At 42.4% G+C, this 24,999-nt stretch overlaps 1 protein-coding gene and 1 non-coding gene across 2 annotated transcripts in view; both read left to right on the top strand.

Moving 5' to 3' along the window:
• Positions 1 to 24,999, top strand: part of LOC129859524 (alpha-1,6-mannosylglycoprotein 6-beta-N-acetylglucosaminyltransferase A-like) — a 110,044-nt gene that overhangs the window by 9,507 nt on the left and 75,538 nt on the right. The window contains exons 2-3 of the mRNA XM_055929386.1: positions 9,341 to 9,807; positions 16,604 to 16,768. Coding sequence (XP_055785361.1) covers positions 9,567 to 9,807; positions 16,604 to 16,768 — 406 coding nt within the window. The 5' untranslated portion in view covers positions 9,341 to 9,566. The remainder of the gene's footprint in view (positions 1 to 9,340; positions 9,808 to 16,603; positions 16,769 to 24,999) is intronic.
• Positions 21,370 to 21,445, top strand: trnaa-ugc (transfer RNA alanine (anticodon UGC)). The gene has a single exon. It is a non-coding gene; the product is annotated as a tRNA-Ala (tRNA).

The raw sequence follows: 24,999 nt of genomic DNA, 5'->3' as shown, positions 1-24,999 counted from the left end.
TTTATCAGTAATCGGTGACTTTTGCCTTCCTAAAATCGGTATCGGACCCAAAATCCCTTATCGGTAGATTTCTAGTAAAGACCAGCAGAACTGCATTCTTGTGTAAAGAAATCTTCAGAATGACAATGCAAAATACAATGTGTTAATAAAAGCCAATCCGAGGTGTTGTTGGCCAGAGTATTGTGTGCTATTCACACCAGTAAAGGTATGGCCATTTGTCTGGACTGGAGCTGGGAATTAATAACTGAATGGAGGCCCTGCCGAGTGTGAAGAAGTAGCCTATTAAGATGCACAGTCACACTTGTCTCCATGACAGCATGGCCATCATCAGTTTCACGTATCCATTACCTCAGAATGCTGCCTGGACGCTTCAAGGGCTGTGTAAAGGGACATACCAGTGCCCACTTGAGGCTATAGTCCTACAGTTTAAAAGTGTTAGGGAATGTCATTCTTGTGTTTTAGCTTTGGCTAAATCAAGAGTTTGCACCTGTAAATGTTGGATTGGACATTTCTTAAGTCACGTGATTGACTATTATTTTTAGGTGGGAAATGTAGCCTAGGTTTTTAAAATTCTGATCCATTATCGATGTAGCATATCTATTCACATATCTCACTGCTTTTGTTCAGCTTCTGCAACATGTGAGGGAGAAAAGGCTCTTAAAGAACATTATTCCATTTCAGTAGGATGCTGCCTCTTTCAGACTCTGAGCAATGCAGTGGAATTAATCTAGAGATCCTCGGCCTGGTTTCCCTTCCCGTATGGAATATTCTCCCCCCCAGTCTGATGTGGGCTATTTTGAGCTCCCATCACAAATCCTAAGGATATGGACAAAGCCTTAGCAGCCTGCAATGTATGGCCATCTAGCTCAGTCTTCAGGAGGCACGGTGAGGGTCAAGGCTGTGGATGGATTTATCAGTGGGAGGTAGTCTGATTTTGATGACTATCGTGGCTTTTTGGGAGTTATAATATTAAAATTATGTTTTGATAATGTTTTTTTCAGACCTTTGTGTTGTATGATGATTGGGGGCACACAGACTACTAGTCTAGAGCTTTCTGAAAAAACTAGGGTATTGACGTAGCCCATAGGCTTCAGGTTGTTTATTGTTTATACGCCTAGCTATGTGAGCACACAGTATTTTGTGATCTGACAACTGTATAAGCCTAAACATAATCACATCTGTTAGCAGCAGTTGGGATTCTCAGCCCTTCTAGAGATAAATTGAGTGTGTGTGTGTGTGTGGGTTCCAGCCATTAAAACGACAATTCAGCAATTTGTATGTCACCCACTCCAACGGTCGTGGTGGTATTGTATTTTGTGAAACCGAAGTTGGCCATCAGCACGCAGGATTTCATAGGTGCTGTTGAGAGCCAGAAGGCACCCTGCCAACCAAATAAAGGTCCTGAATTAGAAACCCGAGAAATCGTTCTGTACTCTGTAACGCTTCCCTTCTAAAGAACAGGGAGACGTTGTGACAAAAGTCAACGAGCACTTTGGGGGTGTTTCAGGGTCTTGTGAAGGCCACAAGCACATCATTTAGGCCACAAGCACATCATAGAAAAAGTTTTGCAACAGAACACGAAAATGTCTTATTGGGCAAGTTCAGAAAGTAGCGACCTCTCCGTTTTGGGTCATCATGCCTATTGAACAAGAGCCAGTTCTATGTTTACACAGGGTCACGTCTGTATTTTATTTATTTATATTTTTCCACGTAAGTTGACTGAGAACACGTTCTCATTTACAGCAATGACCTGGGGAATAGTTACGGGGGAGAGGAGGGGGATGAATGAGCCAATTGTAAACTGGGGATTATTAGGTGATCATGATGGTTTTGAGGGCCAGATTGGGAATTTAGGCAGGACACAGGCAGGACACCGGGGTTAACACTAGAGGTTGACCGATTAATTGGAATAATTAGGGCCGATTTTTCAAGTTTTCATAACAATCGTAAATCGGTATTTTTGGGCGCCGATTTTTATATTTTTATATATACCTTTATTTAACTAGGCAAGTCAGTTAACTTCTTATGGCTGCAAGCCCGAGGCCGCCCACAATATGACAACAGCCAGCTCAAGTGCAGGGCGCGAAATTCAAAATATATATTTTTTAAATATTTAACTTTCACACATTAACAAGTCCAATACAGCAAATGAAAGGTACACATCCTGTGAATCCAGCCAACATGTCCGATTTTTAAAATGTTTTACAGCGAAAACAGCACGTATATTTATGTTAGCTCACCACCAAATACAAAAAAAGGACAGACATTTTTCACAGCACAGGTAGCATGCACAAAGCCAACCTAACTAATCAAGAACCAACCAAACTAACCAACAAACAACTTCATCAGATGACAGTCTTATAACATGTTATACAATAAATCTATGTTTGTCAAGAACAATCGTTGTTTGGATTTAGAACGTTCATTTTCCCTCTTGAATTAGCAAGCGCACTTGCCAAGTGGCTCGAAGCTCTCCATGGCAACAAACGGAAGAGAACGGAACACGGCAAAACTCCCGAAAATTTTTCAATAATCTGATGAAACTATATTGAAAAAACATACATGTGACCATATCATCGTAAAGTATCAAATAAAATCAAAGCCGGCGATATTAGTCGCCTATAACGGCAGCTAAACAGAAGGCAAATCCAAGTACCCCTTCGCGCTCTCCAGAAAACAGGAAATGGGCGGACACGTCATACAAAAAGCTTGTATTCCACTTCAGACCAAGATAAACACTACATTTCTTCTCTCACCGCCTCTTGACATCCAGGGGAAGGTGTGTGAAGTGCACGTATACTAATACGTATCATGCCCATGTATAGGCAGGAAGTAGAACAGAGTCTCGATTTCAGACTTTCCACTTCCTGGTCAGGAAGTTTGTGCCAAATGAGTTCTGTTTGACTCACAGATATAATTCAAACGGTTTTAGAAACTAGCGAGTGTTTTCTATCCAATAGTAATAATAATATGCATATTGTACGAGCAAGAATTGAGTACGAGGCCGTTTGAAATGGGCACCTTTTATCAGAGCTACTCAATACTGCCCCTGCAGCCATAAAAAGTTAAGAACACGTTCTTATTTTCAAGGACGACCTAGGAAGGGTTAACTGCCTCGTTCAGGGGTAGAACGACAGATTTTCACCTTGTCAGCTTGGGGGAACCAATCTTGCAACCTTAGTTAACTAGTCCAACGCAATAACGACCTTCCTCTCTCTCGTTGCACTCCACAAGAAGACTGCCTGTTACGCGAATGCAGTAATCCAAGGTAAGTTGCTAGCTAGCATTAAACTTATCTTATAAAAACAATCAATCATAATCACCAGTTAACTACACATGGTTGATGATATTACTAGATATTATCTAGCGTGTCCTGCGTTGCATATAATCTGACTGAGCATACAAGTATCTAAATATCTGACTGAGCGGTGGTAGGCAGAAGCAGGCGCGTAAACATTCATTCAAACAGCACTTTCGTGGGTTTTGCCAGCAGCTCTTCGTTTTGCGTCAAGCATTGCGCTGTTTATGACTTCAAGCCTATCAACTCCCGAGATGAGGCTGGTGTAACCGAAGTGAAATGGCTAGCTAGTTAGCGCGCGCTAATAGCGTTTCAAACGTCACTCGCTCTGAGCCTTCTAGTAGTTGTTCCCCTTGCTCTGCATGGGTAACGCTGCTTCGATGGTGGCTGTTGTCGTTGTGTTGCTGGTTCGAGCACAGGGAGGAGCGAGGAGAGGGACGGAAGCTATACTGTTACACTGGCAATACTAAAGTGCCTATAAGAACATCTAATAGTCAAAGGTTCATGAAATACAAATGGTATAGAGGGAAATAGTCCTATAATTCTATAATAACTACAACCTAAAACTTCTTACCTGGGAATATAAAGTCTCATGTTAAAAGGAACCACCAGCTTTCATATGTTCTCATGTTCTGAGCAAGGAACTGAAACGTTAGCTTTCTTACATAGCACATATTGCACTTTTACTTTCTTCTCTAACACTTTGTTTTTGCATTATTTAAACCAAATTGAACATGTTTCATTATTTACTTGAGGCTAAATTGATTTTATTGATGTATTATATTAAGTTAAAATAAGTGTTCATTCAGTATTGTTGTAATTGTCATTACAAATATATATATTTTTTTAAATCGGCCGATTAATCAGTATCGTCTTTTTTGGTCCTCCAATAATCTGTATCGGTATCGGCGTTGAAAAATCATAATCGGTTGACCTCTGGTTAACACCCCTACTCTTACGATAAGTGCCATGGGATCTTTAATGACCTCAGAGAGTCAGGACACCCGTTTTAATGTCCCATCCGAAAGACAGCACCCTACACAGGGCAGTGTCCCCAATCACTGCCCTGGGGCATTGGGATATTTTTTAGACCAGAGGAAAGAGTGCCTCCTACTGGCCCTCCAACACCACTTCCAGCAGCATCTGGTTTACCATCCAGGGACTGACCAAGACCAACCCTGCTTAGCTTCAGAAGCAAGCCAGCAGTGGTATGCAGGGTGGTATGCTGCTGACATTAGTCAGCAGTGACTACAGTAGTGACCCCCAACCCTTCTCCTTATCGGCGGAGAATGGCAACTCCTAACTCAGTCTCACAGAACCCAGACCTGTGAGAGACAGTCGATGTTATCAGTGCAGCAGATTGCAGAGTGCTGAAGTAGGTTTGAGAATTTAAAGCGCAGTGCAGAGATTTTGTTTTTCAAGCCCGAAGGCTTCATTTCTTTTGCACTGTATCACATTCGAGATGATCAAAGTGCAGCATAGGTGTTAGCAGAAGAAAAAGATTGACTTGGCTACATTTGAATTTAATTGAATAATTTAACTTTTTCCTTATCCCATCCTTCATGACTTGTTAAATGGTCTTGATAGTCTCAAAACGGGTGACAATGGCAACACGGACGTAGAAGTTTTCAATAGAAAAAGCCCATATATTTGTTAGGGCTGGTATGCCTAAATATCCAAGGAACACTGGCACATAACAGTGTTGAGATTCTGTCAGAAGTATTGCGCTGCCTGTGAAGTTTCACTGCTGGAGGAAAGACTGCTCATGTATTGCAGGGCTGAACAATATTCCCAGGGATCATTTGGAAGGGGAAGAGGGCCTTTTATTTTCCTGCCTTTGTGTTGCATGTGACAGTGCTATCTAGAAGAAAAAGAAACGCACACCTATTTAGGCGAGGTGCTGGCTAGCGGAGTAGAAAACTTTAAAATAAAGGAGAGCTGCACACTCTAGGAGCTCAGATGCAAAAATATTTAATTTACCAACGTTTCGACAGGCAAGCTGTCTTCATCAGGGTACAATCACAGACACTGCGGGATGACTCGTTTATATATAGTGTCAAGACACACAGGTGTCTGTAATCATGGCCAAGAGTGGCCTAATATCATTGGTTAATTTCTCAGTCAGTTCTCCACTGCCTCATCCCTGGGCCTGTATTCATAAAGCATCTCAGAAGTGCTGATTTTAGTATAGTTTTGCCTTTTTAATCACAATTAGTAAGAGATGCGTTGTGAATACCGGCCCTAAAGTTTTCATTTTCATTTTATAATATGTCTCGAGGCATTTATATCTTCAAATGTTCTTGCTAATGGAGAAAGACCTTTGGCTATTCGGGAAATTATTTCTTTAACTGCTTCTGAAATTCTTGAGGCCTGTAACTATCTAATCCTCATCAAAGCGTTAAAATCTGATGCTTGTTAATTGACAAAGCTTTGTGGCAACTGATCTGAACAAAAAAATATAAGCAATGTAAGTTTTCCGTCATTTAGATTTAGTTTGTCCCAACATTGAGGTTCAGAAACACGTTACCATATATGTAGCTAGATTGATCTGTTGTTTTTGGAACATGGTTGTGTCTGTCTCAGCTGGCAGCATCACAGGGTGCAAGCAGTCATTACCGTGAGGTAATGTATCTCTGTGGCTGTGTGTGGCTACTCTGTGTTCACTTCCTATAGCTAGCAGGGGGGCTGCATAGCTTAAGTCCTTGGGGGGCACATCCCTGCTGGTTTTGGTACCTTTTAACCAAACTTATTTCAGGAAGATGTGTTCGGTAGGGCATAACGTTGTGGAATGTTCTGATAGAGTGAGGAATCATGTCAGCTCTATTCATGACATTTCTAGATCTGCAATGTTTAGCTTGTTACACCCTGTTCAGCAGAGTGCATGTTGTGCTCTCCAGCAAATCAGTAACATCAATAGATCAAATGGCTTTCTGAGATAATATTAATACACAGATCATACACATAATGTTAGCTAGCGAGCCAGCCACCTAATGTCAGCTAGCTAGCTAACAGTAAGCTTTAACTTGCAATGAAAACAACTTTCTGACAAAATTAGAAACGTATTATATCTGAAACAACTGTAGCTAGACTCTTACCCATATACATGGATGACCGCTTTACGGCAGACTGCATTAAGACGACCTGTGTCATTTCCGTTTTGTTTGTACAGCTTGCTTGGCCCGTTGTAAAGTCACTCTCTGGTTCATACTGACTGTGTGAAATGCCATAAGAATCATCAGATCTTTCTCCCTCTCTGTCACAATGCCATGGTTGCCCTTAGTTTGAAGATGGAATCCGGAGACAGGTGTTTTATACAACAGCCTTATGTGTTCTCTTTTTGACTCCCTCAGCATTTGCAATCAAACACCAGAGTTGTATTCATCTCCTTATCATACTCTGCTTCAACCAGACATTCCACTGATTTCAAAACTCGGTCAACTTCTTCCGTGACAACAACTGTTGATCGCCGTTACACGGCAGACCAATCCGGAACCCATCTCTCGGCATGTCCAGCCCATTCATTATCTCAGCCAATCATGGCTAGCATGAAGGTTCCTGACTTTTTCTGTGGCTAAACCAACTAGGCTCGTAATTTAACAACTTTATTTGTATTTACAGAAGGCATACAAGTTTGTTATTAAGGCAAATGAAAGCTCAAATGTTCAAGAAGACACATTTTGATAAAAAATACAAATAAATGTTAAAATGCCTCTCCTGTGAAGTCGTTACTTGCAACATAAACCTAGTTTATGAAACGAGTCACAGACCATATCTGTGCAAAAAATGTATTTTATATAAACTTTCTTTCATTGCCCAGTAGCCAAAGGCAGAATCTTAGTCATTTTAGCAACCCATGCTATTTATTGCATATTCGATCTCCCCTCTTTCAAAAATTCAAATTGATATTTTGATTTTGTCACATGAAACCGCAAATGCGAGCAGCGGTCTTTTGACAAGTGTTTTCCCGCAAATTGCATAATGGAATGAACGTTCACGCATACCCTACTGCCTTGTGTACATTGCTGCACTTATAATGTGAAGAAATAATAGCATAATAATAATTTTAAACAAATGTTCTGATCTGTTGCATCAGACTCATTGCTTTTTAACGTTTAATTTTTTGTGTACCATAGGCCTACTGGTTTTATGAATATGGATCTATCGTCCCACAACTGTTCCAGAGTCTGTTTGGAATTGGCTATTTCTTTCTCAACAAGCTGACCAATAGAATAGGTCAACTTTTCTACTATTGGGATAGTAAATTGACACAGGCTAGTGTTTTTGCTGTTTGTTACTCATCTTGTTGGCTGAGGGAAAGTAAATGTGGACAGTTATTCTAACATCTTGAAAGTGCACATCATAATTCGGTAAGAAGGAAGCCCTATGTACTACTACTTCTGACTAGGCCTGTGATAACATATGCTTTATTAGAGTGGAGCGATATGGACAAAAATCCATATCACAATAAATTGACTGAATGATCACGCTACCGATAAGTTGAATGACAAATGTATAACATTTGGCCTTTTGGCCTATTTATTGCCTTACCTCCCTTATCCTACCTCATTTACACATACTGTATATATACTTTTTATACTATAATATTGACTGTATGTTTGTTTATTCCTATTGTAACTCTGTGTTGTATGTGTCGAACTGCTTTGCTTTATCTTGGCCAGGTCGCAGTTGCAAATGAGAACTTTTTCTCAACTAGCCTACCTGGTTAAATAAAGGTTAAATAAATGTAAAAATGAATGCGCATCAGACACTTTTTTACATTACCCTTAAAAAAACTACTACTACTTTGAATGTTGTAGCCATTCAATTATCCCATTTTATAAAGTACCCTTATTTCATTTCAAACTTTCCATTTCTCTAGTGTAGATTACATGTTGTAACTCCATATTAGCAGCCTTATTTCAAACTTTCCATTTCTGTAGTGTAGGCTTACTTATCATCTCTCTCTCTCTCCTCTCCTTTCCTCTCCCTCCATTTCTCTCCCTCAACACAGTGCTTTCATTGAAAGGCTTATGAAGGACTTATTATGGTTAGCGAGACTTTTCGGGCACATTACGAAACAGCCTCACCTCTTGGCTGGAGATGATGGGCAAGAAGTATTGCCATTTCACCCAAGAGCGAAACATCCTGTTTTTCTCCATCCTTGAGTGGGCAGGATACTGTTTTTTTATAAACTGTCACTGAAATATTTCCCAACTCCTCATACCTCCACTAAAGTTGACTTGAGGTATATTTGTGTGTCCTGGAAAGGTTTCTTGGCCAGTAGTCCTAAGGGTAACCTGCACACTCATTCAGTTTCTTGTAACCAAGCTATCAACATATTATTTTTGAGAAAATAATTACACAGTAGACCTTAAAGGTTTGAACATAGACAGAGACAACATAAAATAACATTTAGCTTTCTTTAGGATGTTTAACAGAAATGGAAGTTGGCTTAACTCTGAAGAGAGATGGTTGGGTTATATTTCCCTGTGGAGACAATGTGATTATTCACGATTTTCACTTCACGCTGACTGCATCTTTTTGCATGAGTATCTTAGCAGCACGGATGTGTCAGCTTTGATACAGTTTGCTTGTCTCTCTCCGTATAGTTCTTGGCACACGTTTCAGGGCGCAGTTCTATCTCCTGCTGTTTAATCGAAACAAACTTAAAACAAAGTGGTCAAATTATAGCAGGTTGTTTGTAACGCATTGCAGCAAGGAAAGGAGGTTGTCTATAGTTTGTGTGGTGTGCACTTGTGTTTTTGGATGCAGAGACAAAAAGGGTTATCCATGAGTTCATCTGACTCTGGGTAAGTAGAAAAAGGGCTTAGTTGCCAACATCTCGCACTATCCCTTTTAAAAGCTAATCTCGTCAAAGTGTGGCTCTATGCTAAATTAATATAGGGGAAACATTGGATGGCTATAGCTACAGTAGCTAACACCCGCCTTGGGAATGCCCATGTAAATACTACTCCTTTTTTGCTTCTGGAACTGCAGTGTGTGCCTCTAACAGCCTTTCTTATGTCTCCTCCTCTCTGGCAGAATGCAGCTTGGCCAGTCAACCCGGTGGGAGTGACCGATAAGGATGGGCCAAAGAAGTAGAGCCCACTGGTGAGGAGTGGTGGAGAGGCCAAACAGAACCATAGCGACTAAACTACGCCGAGCAACACCATGCCCCGCCTCCCCTCCTGAACTCTCCTCCGACTCAGTCCCTTCCACTCCCTCTCCCTCACACACAGATACAGTCGAGCTGCGGGTCACGCTCGCTATGGCCTCGGCCTACCTGTGGAAGCTGTCGTCCCAGAAGCTGGGCTTCTTCCTGGTGAGCTTTGGCTTCATCTGGGGCATGATGCTGCTCCACTTCACCATCCAGCAGCGGGCCACGCACGAGAGCAGCACCATGCTGCGACAGCAGATCCTGGAGCTCAGCAAGCGCTACATCAAGGCCCTGGCCGAGGAGAACCAGAGCGTCATGGACGGGCCCTACGTGGGAACCATGACGGCCTATGGTGAATACCGAGCACTGTACAAGTAGTGTTCTCCGTCCTTTGCGCTCTCTTCAAAATAGAATGATTCCACCTTGCAAAGCGGTGGTTGTGAGAACTCATAATTTGTTAATGGTACACTGGGAATGTTCCATTCATTCACTTGGAATGTTTTATTGAATGGAATTCTGATTTGCCAGTTGTTGGTAGTGCTGCAATATTTGATCAACCTTAGTTAGAGAAAACACTGTTATTGAATAAGGACAGGCTGAATTGATTTACTATGTAGGCTAAGTAGAAGTGCCTTCCAAGTCAAAATAGCCAGCCCTATACATCCTCTGACATACATATCATACACAATGTATAATGTAGGCTATTTATAAGCGTTTATATTGCATTGTGGTTGTAATGTAACCATAGACAACAGGGAAGGCAAGAAGAAAAGATACATTTACATTTTGTCTACAGCAGGGTGCTGCCTCATGTTGGAAAAAGGAAAGTAAAGTATTAGGGGGCTAGCCAACCAGTAACTTGACTTGCGCTAACAGAAGTGAGTGTTATGCTGATGCAGCTGCTTTCCCGCCATAACCTATTAACGCCTCGCGAACAGCCATCAATAAGTTATTCATGCCGCTAATAGACCCGTTTGGGTCAATGAGAGGCTTCATTAGAAACATGAGATTGGAATTGATTACGCTGAATACATTCTAATGGATGGCGAAAAACAAGAAAATACTGTATAAGGACCAGGTAACCAACCAACTGCCACTGGTCCTCTTCCAAGAAAGTAGCTCTCTGAAAAGGCCATGCCTAATATGATTCGTCTTAAAACTCTGTTAGCCTGTAAAATTGAATTTATCTGGGTTTGTGAGGCAGGAAGCCTCCCGTCTATCAACCTCAGTTCTGCCACAGTCTGCTAATCGCCAGACCTCAAGAGTACTGACTGGCGAACACGGAGCATTTAGCTGCTCTTGTTCCCCTTAGGGTCTGTGTTAAAACATTGATGCAGAGTGTTGAAGCATCTGCCTTGGTGAAACCCCTGGTTGTACATAGCTGGGATGCGTCCCAAATGGCATCCTATTCCCTATTTAGTGCGCTACTATGGGCCCTGTCAAAAGTAGTGCACTACATTAGGAATAGGATGCCATTTGTAATACAACCGAGAAGTCTGTTGTTCTAGCAGCCCAGTGCTCTCCGACCCGTTTTTAAATGACCTGGAGGAGGGTGTTGAAAGAAATCCTAAGCTTTATCCCAGACCGGTATAATGATATAATCAGCTCAATGTAATGGGCTAATTGCTTAATCATGTCATTAATTATCTCCAGAAAAGCATGAAATGAGTTGTTGCTGCAAACACTATTATTCGGGAGGCAATGAGACAAAAGATCTGTGATACGGTCTCATCTTATCAGAACAGATTCATAATATTCTGTCAATAGCCTGAACTTTTAATTTAATTGAATAAACTTTATTAATGCATCAAATGGAGGAAATGTTTATATGTCTTGACCTAGGTCTAAAGAACCAGTCTGGAACCAGTTTATAATGGACTGGATGAAACCAGTTTCCCTGTTTGAGACATGTTCAAATGAGAGAAAACAATCTTAATGTACTTCTTGAGACTAGAACACTGTTTACTCTCTGCCATTAGAAATGTAATTATAAGTTCTAGCCTTTTTATGCTTTTGATTAAATAAAAGTAGTAAGGAGAAAAATGTGCTTCATGCTACAGTATTTGCACTCCCTCTGCAGATCTAGGATTCGTCTCAATATGACATTAATGCATTTAAGGGGAATTATGACTTCCTCTCTGCTCTCAGTAAATTACCCATAAAATCTGAGTGCACATTAATTAAATATTGTATCAAGACTGAATTGGTCTGGTGGTTTATATGGTGCATTGAACACTGTTTATTAGTTTGAGTAGATGGGAATTTTGACTGAAGAGAGAGAAGCGATGAACTAAACCAAATTCCAGCTAACCTGTTTCCATGCTTTCCTTTTGTGAGAAGAGTTTATTAGGTTTATAAATATTTGGAAAACCCATCTTTCATAAAGCATGTTGATGAGTAAGTTAAGAAATTAAGAATTAGGAGGTTATTTTCTAGGAATAGGTCATGCCTTTCATTAAATAGCAGAAAACAAATGATTTAGTCGACATTCATACCGGTTATGGACTACGGTGTTATTGTATATCTGAATGCAGCTGCTACTCTATTGAAGCCGTTGGAGGCAGTTTATCAGATATCAGACTACGCTTTTATTACAGGCGATAGGTTCAGTACACATCTCTGCATTCTGTATCAAAAAGTCTCGTAGATCGATGGATTTTATTCGTTCTGTTTCTAAAGCCCTCCTGCGTAAACTTCCACCGTACCTTACTTCATTGTTAACTTACAGGTGTACGAGATATCAGACCCGGTCTCAGGGAGGGCTAACTCTAGAGATCCCTTCCATCTCTACTGAGTTAGATCAACTAACTCCACTGAGTTAGAACAATCTGCTTTTAGTTTTTTTGCACCTTGCTTGTGGAATGATCTCCAAGGCTCTCTAAAATTGGATGAATTGGTGCCTCTTGGGCAATTTCAGAAGGCTGATTGAGGACCTTTTTTACTGAAGAATGTGTTTTGTTTTCAATGATTGTTTAGCTTTTTGTGTATATTGATGTGTATATTGATGTGTATACAGGGCTCATCTGTGAAAGAGACCTTGATCTCACCATGACTCCCTGTTAAAATACAAGTTAAATAAATGAGAGAGAGAGAGAGCAAGGGAAGCCTTCTGTAACAGACTGGAATGAAGGTCGAATTATGAGGAAGCTGCACTAACTGCATAACTGAACGTAGCTTTGGGACACAACATCGGGAGTGTGTGTATTGGTTGGACTCCCTGAGTTGTGCATCGATCTGGTGGGTGGCCATGAAAAAGAACCATAACACAGTATAGCTGGCTTCACCCCAAAAATAGCATATTTATAATCTCTAGGAACTCTACTTAACAGACAAAAATTTCAGGCGTTTACTTGATAGCGAGGGACACATTTCACTCCATGTATGGTAAGTCGAGTTCCTAGAGATTCTAAAAACATTACATCACATGTGGTTACTTGGCAATGGTAATAGTATATGTAAGGTCACTATAATTACAAGATGCATGCATTTCTTACATCTGCCATCAGTGTTGTGGGATTTGTGCACGTGGACTGTGATGTGATACTGTGTAATATCACTAGGCCAAGAGCGAGCACACAGCTGCATAGAAATATGGATTAGTCTCCCCATCTGTCAGTCCGACTCTAAGTAAATAAATCTCTGGATTTGTACACCACATAATCAGAAAATGATGGGAAAGTAATTTAGTGCATTGTCTCCATTATAATGTATTTTCTTTGGATGTATTGCTTTCATTTGAGTCTTTGTAATATCAATCTTTTGCATAGTTTCAAAATACTGTACAGTATGTTTAAAACAATAATGTTTATTTTATGGAGCGCCCATTATTTGAGTGGTTACATTTACCAAACCCCATCTCTGATTACCAAACAAAGTGACAGGGTCAGGCTGTTGAAATTACAGATTGTGCCTTTAGGGGGGAAATAGGCCTATATATTTTTTTTTATCTTGATATTGGCCTACTTTGTTAACTGAACCAAGTTTATTAAAGATCTGGGCTGGTTCCCCATTTTACAACCTCACAAATTAGTCTGAATTTGAATATTATTTATTAACAGATAGCGGATATCTCTTAGTTTGATTGGTTTGCTATTGTCTGTTTAGTCTACTCACTCAGTATGCAATTATTATTTTTTTGTGGGTCAGTCTCTTGAAAGATGACACTTGGCTGACCGTGAGGGTCACTGAAATAATGAGCACCTTATTTCCTTAATAGTGCACTACATTTGACCAGAATCCTATCGTCCCTGGTCAAAAGTAGTGCACTATATAAGGAATAGGGAGCCATTTTAGGACACAGTCACAGTTTGTCTCCATGCTCATCACGTACCACGTATCGGCTCATGTAGACATTTGACATGAGTGAAGAACGTGACTCAACTAACACAGTTGGTATCTGTAAAGCGCTGTGACTGCAATGTAAGCTCCCTCCCTATGGGTGCCTCTGTGGAGAATGAACGTGTCAGGCTTTCGCATGCATATTTCAACTCTCATGTTTCATTTTGAAACGTATTGCTTTGTTTTGCTTTGGGAATGAAGACCGAGTCAAGTAATTACTTTTTTTTAGCAGACAGGTGGTAACGATGAATGGGGAGTTGGGGACTATAAAACAACTATCACAACCTTATGTTAATTCAGTTCTGTAACAGTAGCTTTTAATAAAGGTGGGTGTCTAGAAAATGATCTGAACCAAAGAACTTGGATAAGTAACATACTACTACCACCACTGTCTTCTTAAATCAACGTATCTATGTAATAGTATTATTTTTACCACCGTTTGGCCGACTACCCAATTCGGATTGGTTGGATGCTGTGAATTGTACTTTGCTTTTCTTACAGTAAGCCTATCTATCCCATGGATTTAGCAAGCTTGTTTTCACACCTACCATATTACACTACTTTGCCACTTGAATGCAGGCTGTCCACACTCCGCCCTGAGCCATGCATTTACATTTCCCTTTGTTTTAAGCTGGCTTAATTATTTACAACGTTCCGTGCCTGTCGGAAAGACCGACTATTTCATTTGTTAACATAAACCTCATTGTGCTTTGGGCACTCCTTTGCAAACATGCCGAGGAATGTTTATTTCTGAGACTCAATTGGCTGCGACCTGTAAAACATTCATTAGCTACACACACAGATCAGCCATGTGGGGAGATGGCCTACTCTACCATGTCCAGGAAGGGGAGAGATGGATGGAATGGGCAGTGTGTTTGGACTGGGTGGCAGTGTGTTTCTTTCTCTAGTGCTTATTTCTCTCTGTCTGTGTTGATAGAGGTCAGGCCGGGCGGTTTCTGCTCAGGGCAATGTGTTTTCCGAGGGCACAATCTAGCGTGTGTAATTATGTTCAGCCTGATGCCCTGGCAGTGGCAGCTCCACTCTATTTCCGACAGTGCACGGCTTTTCACCAGAGTTGTATGGGCCCTGGTCAAAAGTACTGCACTATATAGGGAATAGGGTGGCATTTGGGACGTAGTCCAGCTTTCAGTTGATTTCTTCCTTGTCTGACGCAGCGACGCTCCCTCTCGGCATCTGCTTATCTCCGCCCCACGCAGCCGTGCAGAGCAGACAAAACACTGCAGCCTCCCTCTCTCCTTCACGCCTACTCTCCTCCCCTTCCCTCTCCCTGACCACGGCAGCGCACACAGACCTGTTTCCCTCCATGCCGTTTTTCTGGCACGATAGGGAGTGACATAACGCGCGGCCGGAGAAATTGCACCGCAGTCGCCGCGCTGACGTGTGACAGACGGGTGCGATCGCTGTCTTCACAGCTCCACCACCTCATGGAATGTTAATTAGGTTGACGACATTCCGGAATATTCTTGGGACGGCGGGAGGAAAGGAAAACATTTCAGGGGCTGAAGGGTCATGTCATATTTAATTTTCTCGGTAGCTACTAGTCAAGATTGATCAACTGTTTTGTGACAAGATCTTAGGTCATACCAATAAACAATATGTTAAGCATGTTGGATCTTTTGGTTTTATCAGAGTTATATGCAAACAAATAAAATTGAAACCGAAGCCAAAATGTGTGTTGCATTTACAAGTCAACATTGATCAACCGTGAGATCTTACAACACCATAAACAATAATATGTAAATAACAAAAAACAAAAAACATTATAAAAATGGAATTGAAGCCACTCAATGTCTTCATGGCTGCTGGATGGTAAATATCAGATAAACACCATTAGGCCTTCGCACCGAAATGCCAAGCCTTGCATACCATTTCCTGAAATGCTACTGAAACAAACCGAGATGATGTCATTGTGAATGTCAGCTCACTGTAGTGTCCTTTCTATCCCATCCCCACTTCTTATTGGCTAGCTACTGGGCTATGTCCCAGTTATCTCTCCTTGCTCCCAAAATATGCTTTTGTTCACTACCCTTCACCAATTTGAAATGAGATGAGTGGTATAAGAAACATGGTGGGAACTCCCACTAGCCCATGGCTCCACCAATCAATCCAATGCTCTTAGATTTGTGGGAAGTAGTGAACGAGGGCACCCTTCAGGAAGGAGACATTATTGGGACACAACTATTGTGAATGTCAGCTTACTTTTTTCAATCCCATCATCCATCCCACCTTTTGGCTAGCTACCGGAGTCAGAAGATGCCCATAGAAATGCACAGACCTAAATGAAGCAGCAAGGTCATTCTCAAAGATACCCGCCAGCTCAGTTAAACATTTAAACGAGTCCCTTAACAGACAGCATGAAATCCAATGATTTATTGGGGTCGCTGAAATAAGCTGATCCTCTCCTCTTGTTTTTCATTTTTCAGCGCAAGGCCAATAAGAAAGGGCCGTCTCAGTATACAAGGCATACTCAGATTACTCCCACCATAACGATATATTGATTAGCCTAGTTATGAAGACGAAAATAGAAAAGCATTTTCTCTGGGGGTGAGTGTGGAGAGATACTCACTGGTATTATATCACTATGCTGTAATTTCCTCCTTGTCCTTCAAGAAGTCAATCTGAGATTTGAAAATGACTATTCATGAGATCAATTAAAATGATAGGAAAATGAAAGGGAAATATAGATAACTCTGTACTGTATATTTTAGCCTCAAGTTATGTTAGCTGGTTAGCAGTAAGACTGATATGAGGTATCTATGATTCATACTATACTGTGTCCCCTCCTCCAGATCTGAAGAAGACCCTGGCGGTGCTCCTGGACAATATCATGGTACGGCTGGGCAAGCTGGAGTCCAAGGTGGAGAACATCTACAACGGCACGGGGGCTAACCTGACCAACGGCACCAGCACGGTCACGCCCAGCGCCTCCAATGCAGAGAAGGTCAACGTGGCAGGTGAGGCTCACGCTCTCCCTCACTAGCTTACCCCCCTTGAAGATGGCTAAATCTTCTTTTATTGAAGACATTCAAAACAAGACATTGCATCTTGAAAATCCCCAGTCCTAGTTCTGGAACATGTCAAAATAACAAGACATACATAGGCCTATAGCAGGGGTGTCAAGCTCAATTCCTGGAGTTGCTGAGTGTCTGCGGGTTCTCGCTCCTCCCTTGTACTTGATTGACCAATTAAGTTAGTTCAGAGCTCACCTGGTTTTATAGGTCTGGACACAAATTGAAAGGAAATAACAAAAACAAACTAACAGACACTCAGTTCTCCAGTGAATCCGATGTGAGCTTAGGTGAATAGTGTTATTTATGCTGGTAAGAATAAAGCTGTGCTCTGAGCCTGCATTGAAATGGCTCTATTCACCCTAGTTACCCCTCTGTCCTTAACCTACTGTAAGCAGTTGAATGCTCCAATATTCAAACCCATAGGAAGCCTTTCTGCTTTCGCATACCTTTTCTGCGAGAACATAGAAAGCTCTCTTGAACATAGCTTAAATAAGGCCTCTTATTCACACATGCGGCCGGACCCTTTTTATTAGCCTTCATTTATTTTTCTTTCAGTTTTAAGATTACATGTTTGCCGGCTGGGGAATACTGAGTGTTTGTTTGCTCGGGTGGGCCCTGGGATTGACTCTCAGTAGTTTGTGAATTATTTAGAGGTTTCAATGGGGACTTTGTGTGGCGACTGAATATGGTCGGAATTAGATTATGACGATTGAGTTACAAAGTGAGCGTTTTACTCTTGAGAGAGCTAGGCCCATTCCGTTCAGGCTTCAGAACGTTTCTTAAACAAAAGAAAGAATGTTCAACTCGGCCTCCTTTCTGTGTTAGGATAATTTTGTATTTAAAAAAAATAAGAATACTGCCTCCGTCTTGGGCTGCTTCAGTATCAGTGACAGTTCCCTGCCAGCTGTGTCGGTCAGGACATTGTGGTCCTTCTGTACTGCAGCAACTGCCACTTCCTGTGCAACAGCGATAACAAGATGGAGGTTATCTCCCATACCACATTAACGGTGCACTGATATCTCAATCCCAACCAGTGTCAGCCAATGGAATTCTCTGGCTTTGGACTAGTCAAAGGAAAGAGACCATACTGGTTGTCTTGACTTCTAACCTGTAAATAGACACACGTATCATTTGGCTGTGTGGTTTGCCCCAACAGTCTGAGTCGTCCCTGAAACACCACTCTTCCTCTGTCCTGTGTGGCAGACAGCCCTGCCAACCCATTTGCTGCTTTCCCCTGGGCCATGTGGGGCTGGGAAGACAATTACCCAGATAGGATCTGGACAGTGAAGGGTTCACGCATGTCTTCTGAGAGGCTGCTAGCTATCAAGGTGGAGCACCCAGGGCCCCAGGAAGAGGTGTAGTGCTCCCCCCCCCCCCCCTTTCCCTGCTGCCACACTGTGTCTGTCAGACAGTGAGCCATGGAGAGAGGCCTCTGTTCTGACTATCAGACATAACTACCGCTAATGTACTGCCTAGACAAAATATGCTGCTTTAATCACTGTAAATATGCACATTTTGGTATAATCATGAAGTAAACATCTTTATCTTCCGGATTTAATTGTCGCAGGTAGATGGCTTTAAAATGAGCACATTGTAAAGCTATCCCTCTGTTTTTGATTTAAGAGCAAACACGTTTCCATCTGACAAAATGCGCTACCATGACAATCTCCATTGGGGGTAGCACATCCTTAGTGGGTAGGTCAGTATCTCCGAATACCTCTCTTCACTAAAGCTACAGCCCAGATGAGCAGGGAGCAAACAAACATCTCACGTCTGGCCAGTGCCTGACCCACCTCACAGCTGTGTATGGATGTGGCTGAGTCACCACAACCAGTCACACAGTTTGAACTCAGAGGGCAACGCCTAGTCCTTTCCTAACTGCTCTCGACTCTGAGAGAGCCCCCCCCCCCCCACCACCCATTAGCAGCTGTTTGGGATGAAGGTCTTTGACAATGCTTCCTCCGTTGGGGCCTACATAAAAACGAAATTAACACTTGTTAGGCTTATTTGTTTTTGCTGGCACTGGCACAGTTTGGATTTGAGATCTACTCTGCAATTGAATGGCCTAACTCATGGAGCCATAGGCTTCTCAGACTGTTGGTGGAGGAGGACCCTTAAAAGCATCTGAAAGATGTTGCCAGGTCATGTGACCAGGGAGGGTCTGCGGTGGCCACTGCTTCCTTGTAGTGATGAGCAAATTTGAGGTCAAATAAGGAAGTTCATGAGAGGTATGTTGGGGTGTCACTATTTAAGTTACACATTGTATTGTGTAGGCCTAACTCTGTTCTTTATTCCAAGTCAGTTTTGTTTTTGTCTATTTTATGGGTTTTTGGGTGAAATAAGGAAGTGTTAATGAGAACAGGGCTTCACTGTCCTTTTGTGGACTTATTTACACACGGTTTTATCTTTGTATGTTTTATGGTGTAGTGGCGATTTTCCATCCCTCATTTGATGACTACTCTTAGCCAGTTGGGGTCTCTGTTAGATATTAGTCTACTTCTGCATATCAGTCCTCTATCTAGAGTCTACCCTTCCTAATGTCTACATTTCCTAATGTTTTCCTTGTTTGGGAGCACAGCACTGCTCAGGACTATTGGTGTTTTGCAGACTGCTGCACAAGCTTCCTCCAGACCCTAACATTATTCTGTGACAAATAACATTACCTGCAGATAAAACCCACACAATACATTCTGTCAACCTTCTTGTTTGTTTTGTTATAAGAACAATTTCCAATAAGCTGAAGTAGAAAAGCCACATGGCATTAATACCTTTTGAGTTTCATGACAATGGTATTTAGGCCTAGTTTTCACAAATGCTTGTCTTTAGTGTGGTTGTCAATCTGCCATTTGTTTCTCTGTTGGTGGAGAAGCATAGCATAACTACTTCTGTTGTCCTATGTTATTACTATCTTCTAATCTATACTGAACAAAAATTTAAATGCAATATGCAACACCTTTGAAGATTTTACTGAGTTACAGTTTAAATAAGGAAATCAGTCAATTAAAATAAATTCATTAGGCCCACTCCCCCTCAGACGATCCCGCAGGTGAAGAAGCTGGATGTGGAGGTACTGGGCTTGGTGTGGTTACACGTCGTCTGTGGTTGTGAGGCTGGTTGGACGTACTGACATATTCTCTAATACGACGTTGGAGACGGCTTATGGTCGAGAAATGAACATTCAGTTCTCTGGCAATAACTCTGGTGGACATTCCTGCAGTCAGCATACCAATTGCACTCTACCTCAAAACTTGAGACATTGTTTTTTCACCTTATGAAACATAGGACCAACACTTTACATGTTGCGTTTATATTTGTGTTTTTTTTGTGTATAAGCTCTGAACATATTCTTACTCCATGTTACGTTAGGGGGCTTGCTGGGCTCAAATGTGAGAGCATCAGAGCATTTCACTGTTTTAAATTATATTTATTTGACAGGGACAATTCACATTCCACAACATTTCAGTAAGTATGCCAGATTTAGCTAGCAGGCTAGTTTCCATCTGTTGTCACTTGAACTGTAGAAGGTCACCTTTTAAGAAGTGAATCTGAGAGGTCCTTATCGGGTGGGCCTAAATAGCTGCCTGGGTCTCCTCTCTGTCCAGAGCCACTTGATGTGAGTTCTGAGGGAAAGGCTATCACTCGCCTGGTCTGAGCTTCTGATACCTGGCACATCCACTACACTGTCTGGCTGCCACTATTCAGCTCAGCTGGGCTAGAGACACAGAGGATCACAGAGGCTCTTAACAGCACAAGGATGGCTCAATCTGGATTTGGCTCAGCGGGAGAGGATTGATTCAGATGGATTCAGCCAGACTCGGAATGGCCTTGGTGTGGACAATTGTCTGCCTGCTTCATGTTGATGCAGCCAGCCAATCACCAAGCAGTGTTTTCCTCTGAATGTGTTGGCGTAGCGCGTTAGCTGTCCCTCTGCTGAAATGCAATCATGCTGGTAGATGGAGGAGATGAAGGGGGGGGGGGGTGTAAAGAGGATGAAAGGCCAGGTGCCGGGCTCCCGCGATCTGGCTGGCTCTCTTCTCGTCTCCACCTAGCTGGCTGCCGTTGAAAGGTGTGGATGTTGCTTTTGGCGCTGGCCGCAAGTTGGGCCTTCTGTGTGATTTGTAGCGAGTAGGCTGTTGATTTTGAGACGCTGCCGGCCGTAAGTGCGGACAGAAAAGCCCTTTTCTGCCTCAGAAGGGCCCATCTCTTTGTCTTCTTAATCTTTGTCATCGATCACATCACGCCGGACCTAGGACAGACGACTGCCGACAATGGATAGAGGGCTACGGTTTCAGTGATGCCACACGGGACAATGACGCAGCTGCCTCCCTGTGCACGGTAACCCTAATGCATCACGGCAGAGCTAAGGCAGGATTATAACACCGCTTACAATTTCACCTTGCAGACTGCTGCAAGGTGAATGTTTCTCTCTCCGAGGAAGGAATTACTACTCTCCCTGAACAGTTTACTATCAAAGACACTCTGGGAATGTTGTCATTCAACATAACGTAGCCTTTGACATAACATGGATGAGTCATGCCCCGTGTGGCCCCGTGTGGCTCAGTTGGTAGAGCATGGCGCTTGCAACGCCAGGGTTGTGGGTTCGATTCCCACGGGGGGCCAGTACAAAAAAAGTATGAATGTATGTACTTGTAAGTCGCTCTGGATAAGAGCGTCTGCTAAATGACTTAAATGTAAATGTAAATGTCATGCCAATGCCATGTTATATAGACGTTGGCGAATCGGAGGTTTTTGTGCCGAAATGTTGGGCCAACCGTCTAGCTCTCCTTTGGATTAGACATAATGCACTGTGGACTGAGATCTACTAGTGGCGAGTGCAGAGGCTGTGTGTTTTCCTCTCACCGAGTGCTCCGCTCTGTGTTCTGAGAGATTCTGTCCCCTCAAGAAACACTCCTACATCACCCACCCACCGACCGACTGACACTATCCAATCTAGAGGTCGACTGATTATGATTTTTCAACGCCGATACCGATTATTGGAGGACCAAAAGAGCCGATACCGATTATTGGAGGATCAAAAAAAGCCGATATCGATTAATCGGTCGTTTTTTTATTTTTAATAGTTTTATTTTATTTATTTATTTATTGTAATAATGACAATTACAACAATACTGAATGAACACTTATTTTAACTTAATATAATACATAAATAAAATCAATTTAGCCTCAAATAAATAATGAAACATGTTCAATTTGGTTTAAATAATGCAAAAACAAAGTGTTGGAGAAGAAAGTAAAAGTGCAATATGTGCCATGTAAAAAAGCTAACGTTTAAGTTCCTTGCTCAGAACATGAAAGCTGGTGGTTTCTTTTAACATGAGTCTGCAATATTCCCAGGTAAGACGTTTGAGCGTGTGCACATTTGAGCGTGTGTGTCGTGTGTGCATCAGAAAACACTTCATAGCTTGGCGCATTGACTACCTTGGACAGCCTGACATTGTGAGAGGCACTTATTCACTGTAACACCTGACCTCTTTTCCATTAATACACAGTGTGACATGCTACACGGGCTGACATTTGGAGGATGTGGCAGGAACATGTCTGGCAAGCAGTGTTGAGAGGGTCAGGCTCAGGAACTGACTGGTGGGTGTGTGTAGACAGTGAGAACTGGGTTAGGGCCGCCAGCCACTGAAGCCAGTGTTGTGTGTGGGTCTGTATCTGTGTCTGGTTGGGTTCAAACCCGGGTCTCCTGCAAACGTGTTATCTCTCTTAGGTAAAGGCTTCCCGTCTCATCCAAATTGCAAACAAAGTTACTCATCACACCAGCGTGGTTCATCGAACCACCTCTGTTACATGCACCACCGCCCTCTCACCAGCTTGTGAATAAGGACGGATGCCTCTGTGCCGTCACACCTCATCTGCCACCCTGCTCAGGGCCACTCGCAGAGAACAGCACTGACATTTCCATGCTTTCACTGCAGTTGGGTTTTAGTCAAATCGGTTTGGCAATTGCACAGTGAAATGTAAAGACATCGGTACTGGGTAACCGACACCACACAGAGGTAGGCAAGAGAAAAGGCTTTTGAACAAGGAGTAGGCTAGATAGTCTTGCTTTTTGAATAAATTGCCCCACTACAAAGCAAGATTGCTATCTTAGGAGCCAGAAAGGACATTTGTATTCTGAATCGCTTCCATGAGCTTTTGAATTTCCTTATCTCCTCTGGAAGTGAGATAAAACCTGCTCTGTGTTCCACGTTCAACCTGCATGACAGCATGATGGAAAACATTCTAGCATGTTTTTGAGTGCACTGCTGAACGGTTCTAGGCTTTTCCTGGAACAGGCTGCTAACAGAACCAGTTGGAAACAACTCATGGGCTTTGTCCCATATGGCACCCTTTTCTCTACATAGTGCACTACTGCGCGCCCAGGTCAAAAGTAGTGCACTATATAGGGAATAGGGTGACATTGGGGTTGCGGCCCCAGGAAGGCCTCTGCTTTGCATCAGTGCAGATTTAGCAAACTATTTGCAGTACAACGTGCAATGTTTTTTCCCCTGTCTAGCTCACTTTTTTAGAGCAATTATTGGAGGTCTCCCCATAGACACTTTTCATATGGAGTGCGGATGAGGATCTAATTGTAAACAAACTGCGAGAGGTTGAGGAATGTGGCCACTTGCGGAGCTCACAAAGGAGGATACTGTATCATGCCGCGAAAACGTGTTCTGCAGTGCCCTGCCTGATCAAGGCCTGGATTGGATGGGATGGATGGTATGGCTGGCTGGCTGGCTGGCTGGCTGGCTGGCTGGCTGGCTCCAGCAGCCAGGCCATGTGCGCCACTCAGTTTCACTCCTCTCCCTTTCTGTCTCTTTTTCTCTCCTCCGCTGGCTTGTGTTTGACTGTTTGAGCCGTACTGAACGAGGCAGCCGTATCCAGGGGGGCGGTAAACAGAGCGCTGCACTGTATTAACTACCCCCTTTCTAAAACAGATATTTGGGTTTTGTTAGAACTAACAGTGACTCTGTATACGTTCAGAGAGGATCAACATTAGCCTCATCTGTGGCCCTACATTTGTACCACATGTGTTGTTGTTGACGCGGTCGCATCTGTTTCTACTCTGGTTCGCGGTGGTAGATTTGACTATTTTTCTTAATTCATCAATGCACTCTCCAACAACCCTAACTTGGTCCCAGATTTTGTGCTCTCAGTTGACGTGACAATGACCATAGGAATTGGCAAGAGCACACAAACAGATCTGGGACCTGGCTAGTCTAACCTCGGTTGTAGTGATTGAATCAGGTAATAGAGAATGTGCTGATGTTTTTGTTAACAGGAATCATAATAGAGGATACACTTAAGATAGCCCGATCCCTCTACAGTCAGTAACAAGGCATGATTGTTTCATGCTGGCTGTACACACAGTAACATGTCATCATGCAGCCTTGGGAAGGACCAATGTTTTCCTGCATGGATAATGCTATGCAAATATTGTAGCTGCAGTATGAGACATTTGACTACAGGCTAGTCATATTGGTGCTAGCTAGTGTTGCTGGGTGTAGGGTGAAGTTGCACTTAGATGCTGATCTTTTGTCAGTTTAGCATTTGCCACTAAAGGTTAAGGTTAGGATTGGGGGGGGGGGGGGGGGAGCTGTGATACCTAGCAGAGACTTTACCCCATAGAAGTGCAAACAGTCATGTGTTCTCCATCACAGTTCTGATATTTTATGGTCTGTATACTTTAAACCAGTTTATGGTCTGCCTTTGTGTGAAGGCACATAGTCGCCGCCAGCAAAACACTAGAGTTGTAAATGTAAAACCTCTCTTTTGCCTCTGTGCAAATCAGGTCGTTTATGGTGATGCTAGGGGAAAAGTAGTTTATGATGCTGATATTACTGAACAACCTTTGGAAACATAGGCCTAGAATTAAATGAATGGGAGCGCGAATGGGTACACCTGTTCTTGCACATTGCACTCTGGCGTTTCCTCTAGGTAAAGATCTAGGATCAGCTTCCCCTTCCCCAATCCTAATCTTAACCATCAGGGCATAAAATGTACTTTTTGGTCCACCAGCCACTGTGGCAAGTAGATTTTTTTTACCAGACAAAATATTTTTGGGATGTTAAAAGTACACCAACAAAACATACAAAAATGGATTAGCATGCTTTGTAATGTTTCAAAAACAATAAATGTATTACTAGTAAGAAGTAACTAATATTGAA

This window comes from Salvelinus fontinalis, chromosome 7 (assembly GCF_029448725.1).
Source record: "Salvelinus fontinalis isolate EN_2023a chromosome 7, ASM2944872v1, whole genome shotgun sequence".
Lineage (NCBI taxonomy): Eukaryota > Metazoa > Chordata > Actinopteri > Salmoniformes > Salmonidae > Salvelinus > Salvelinus fontinalis.
Note: the sequence above shows the minus strand (reverse complement) of the source record. Positions and strands in the feature narration are given on the sequence as shown.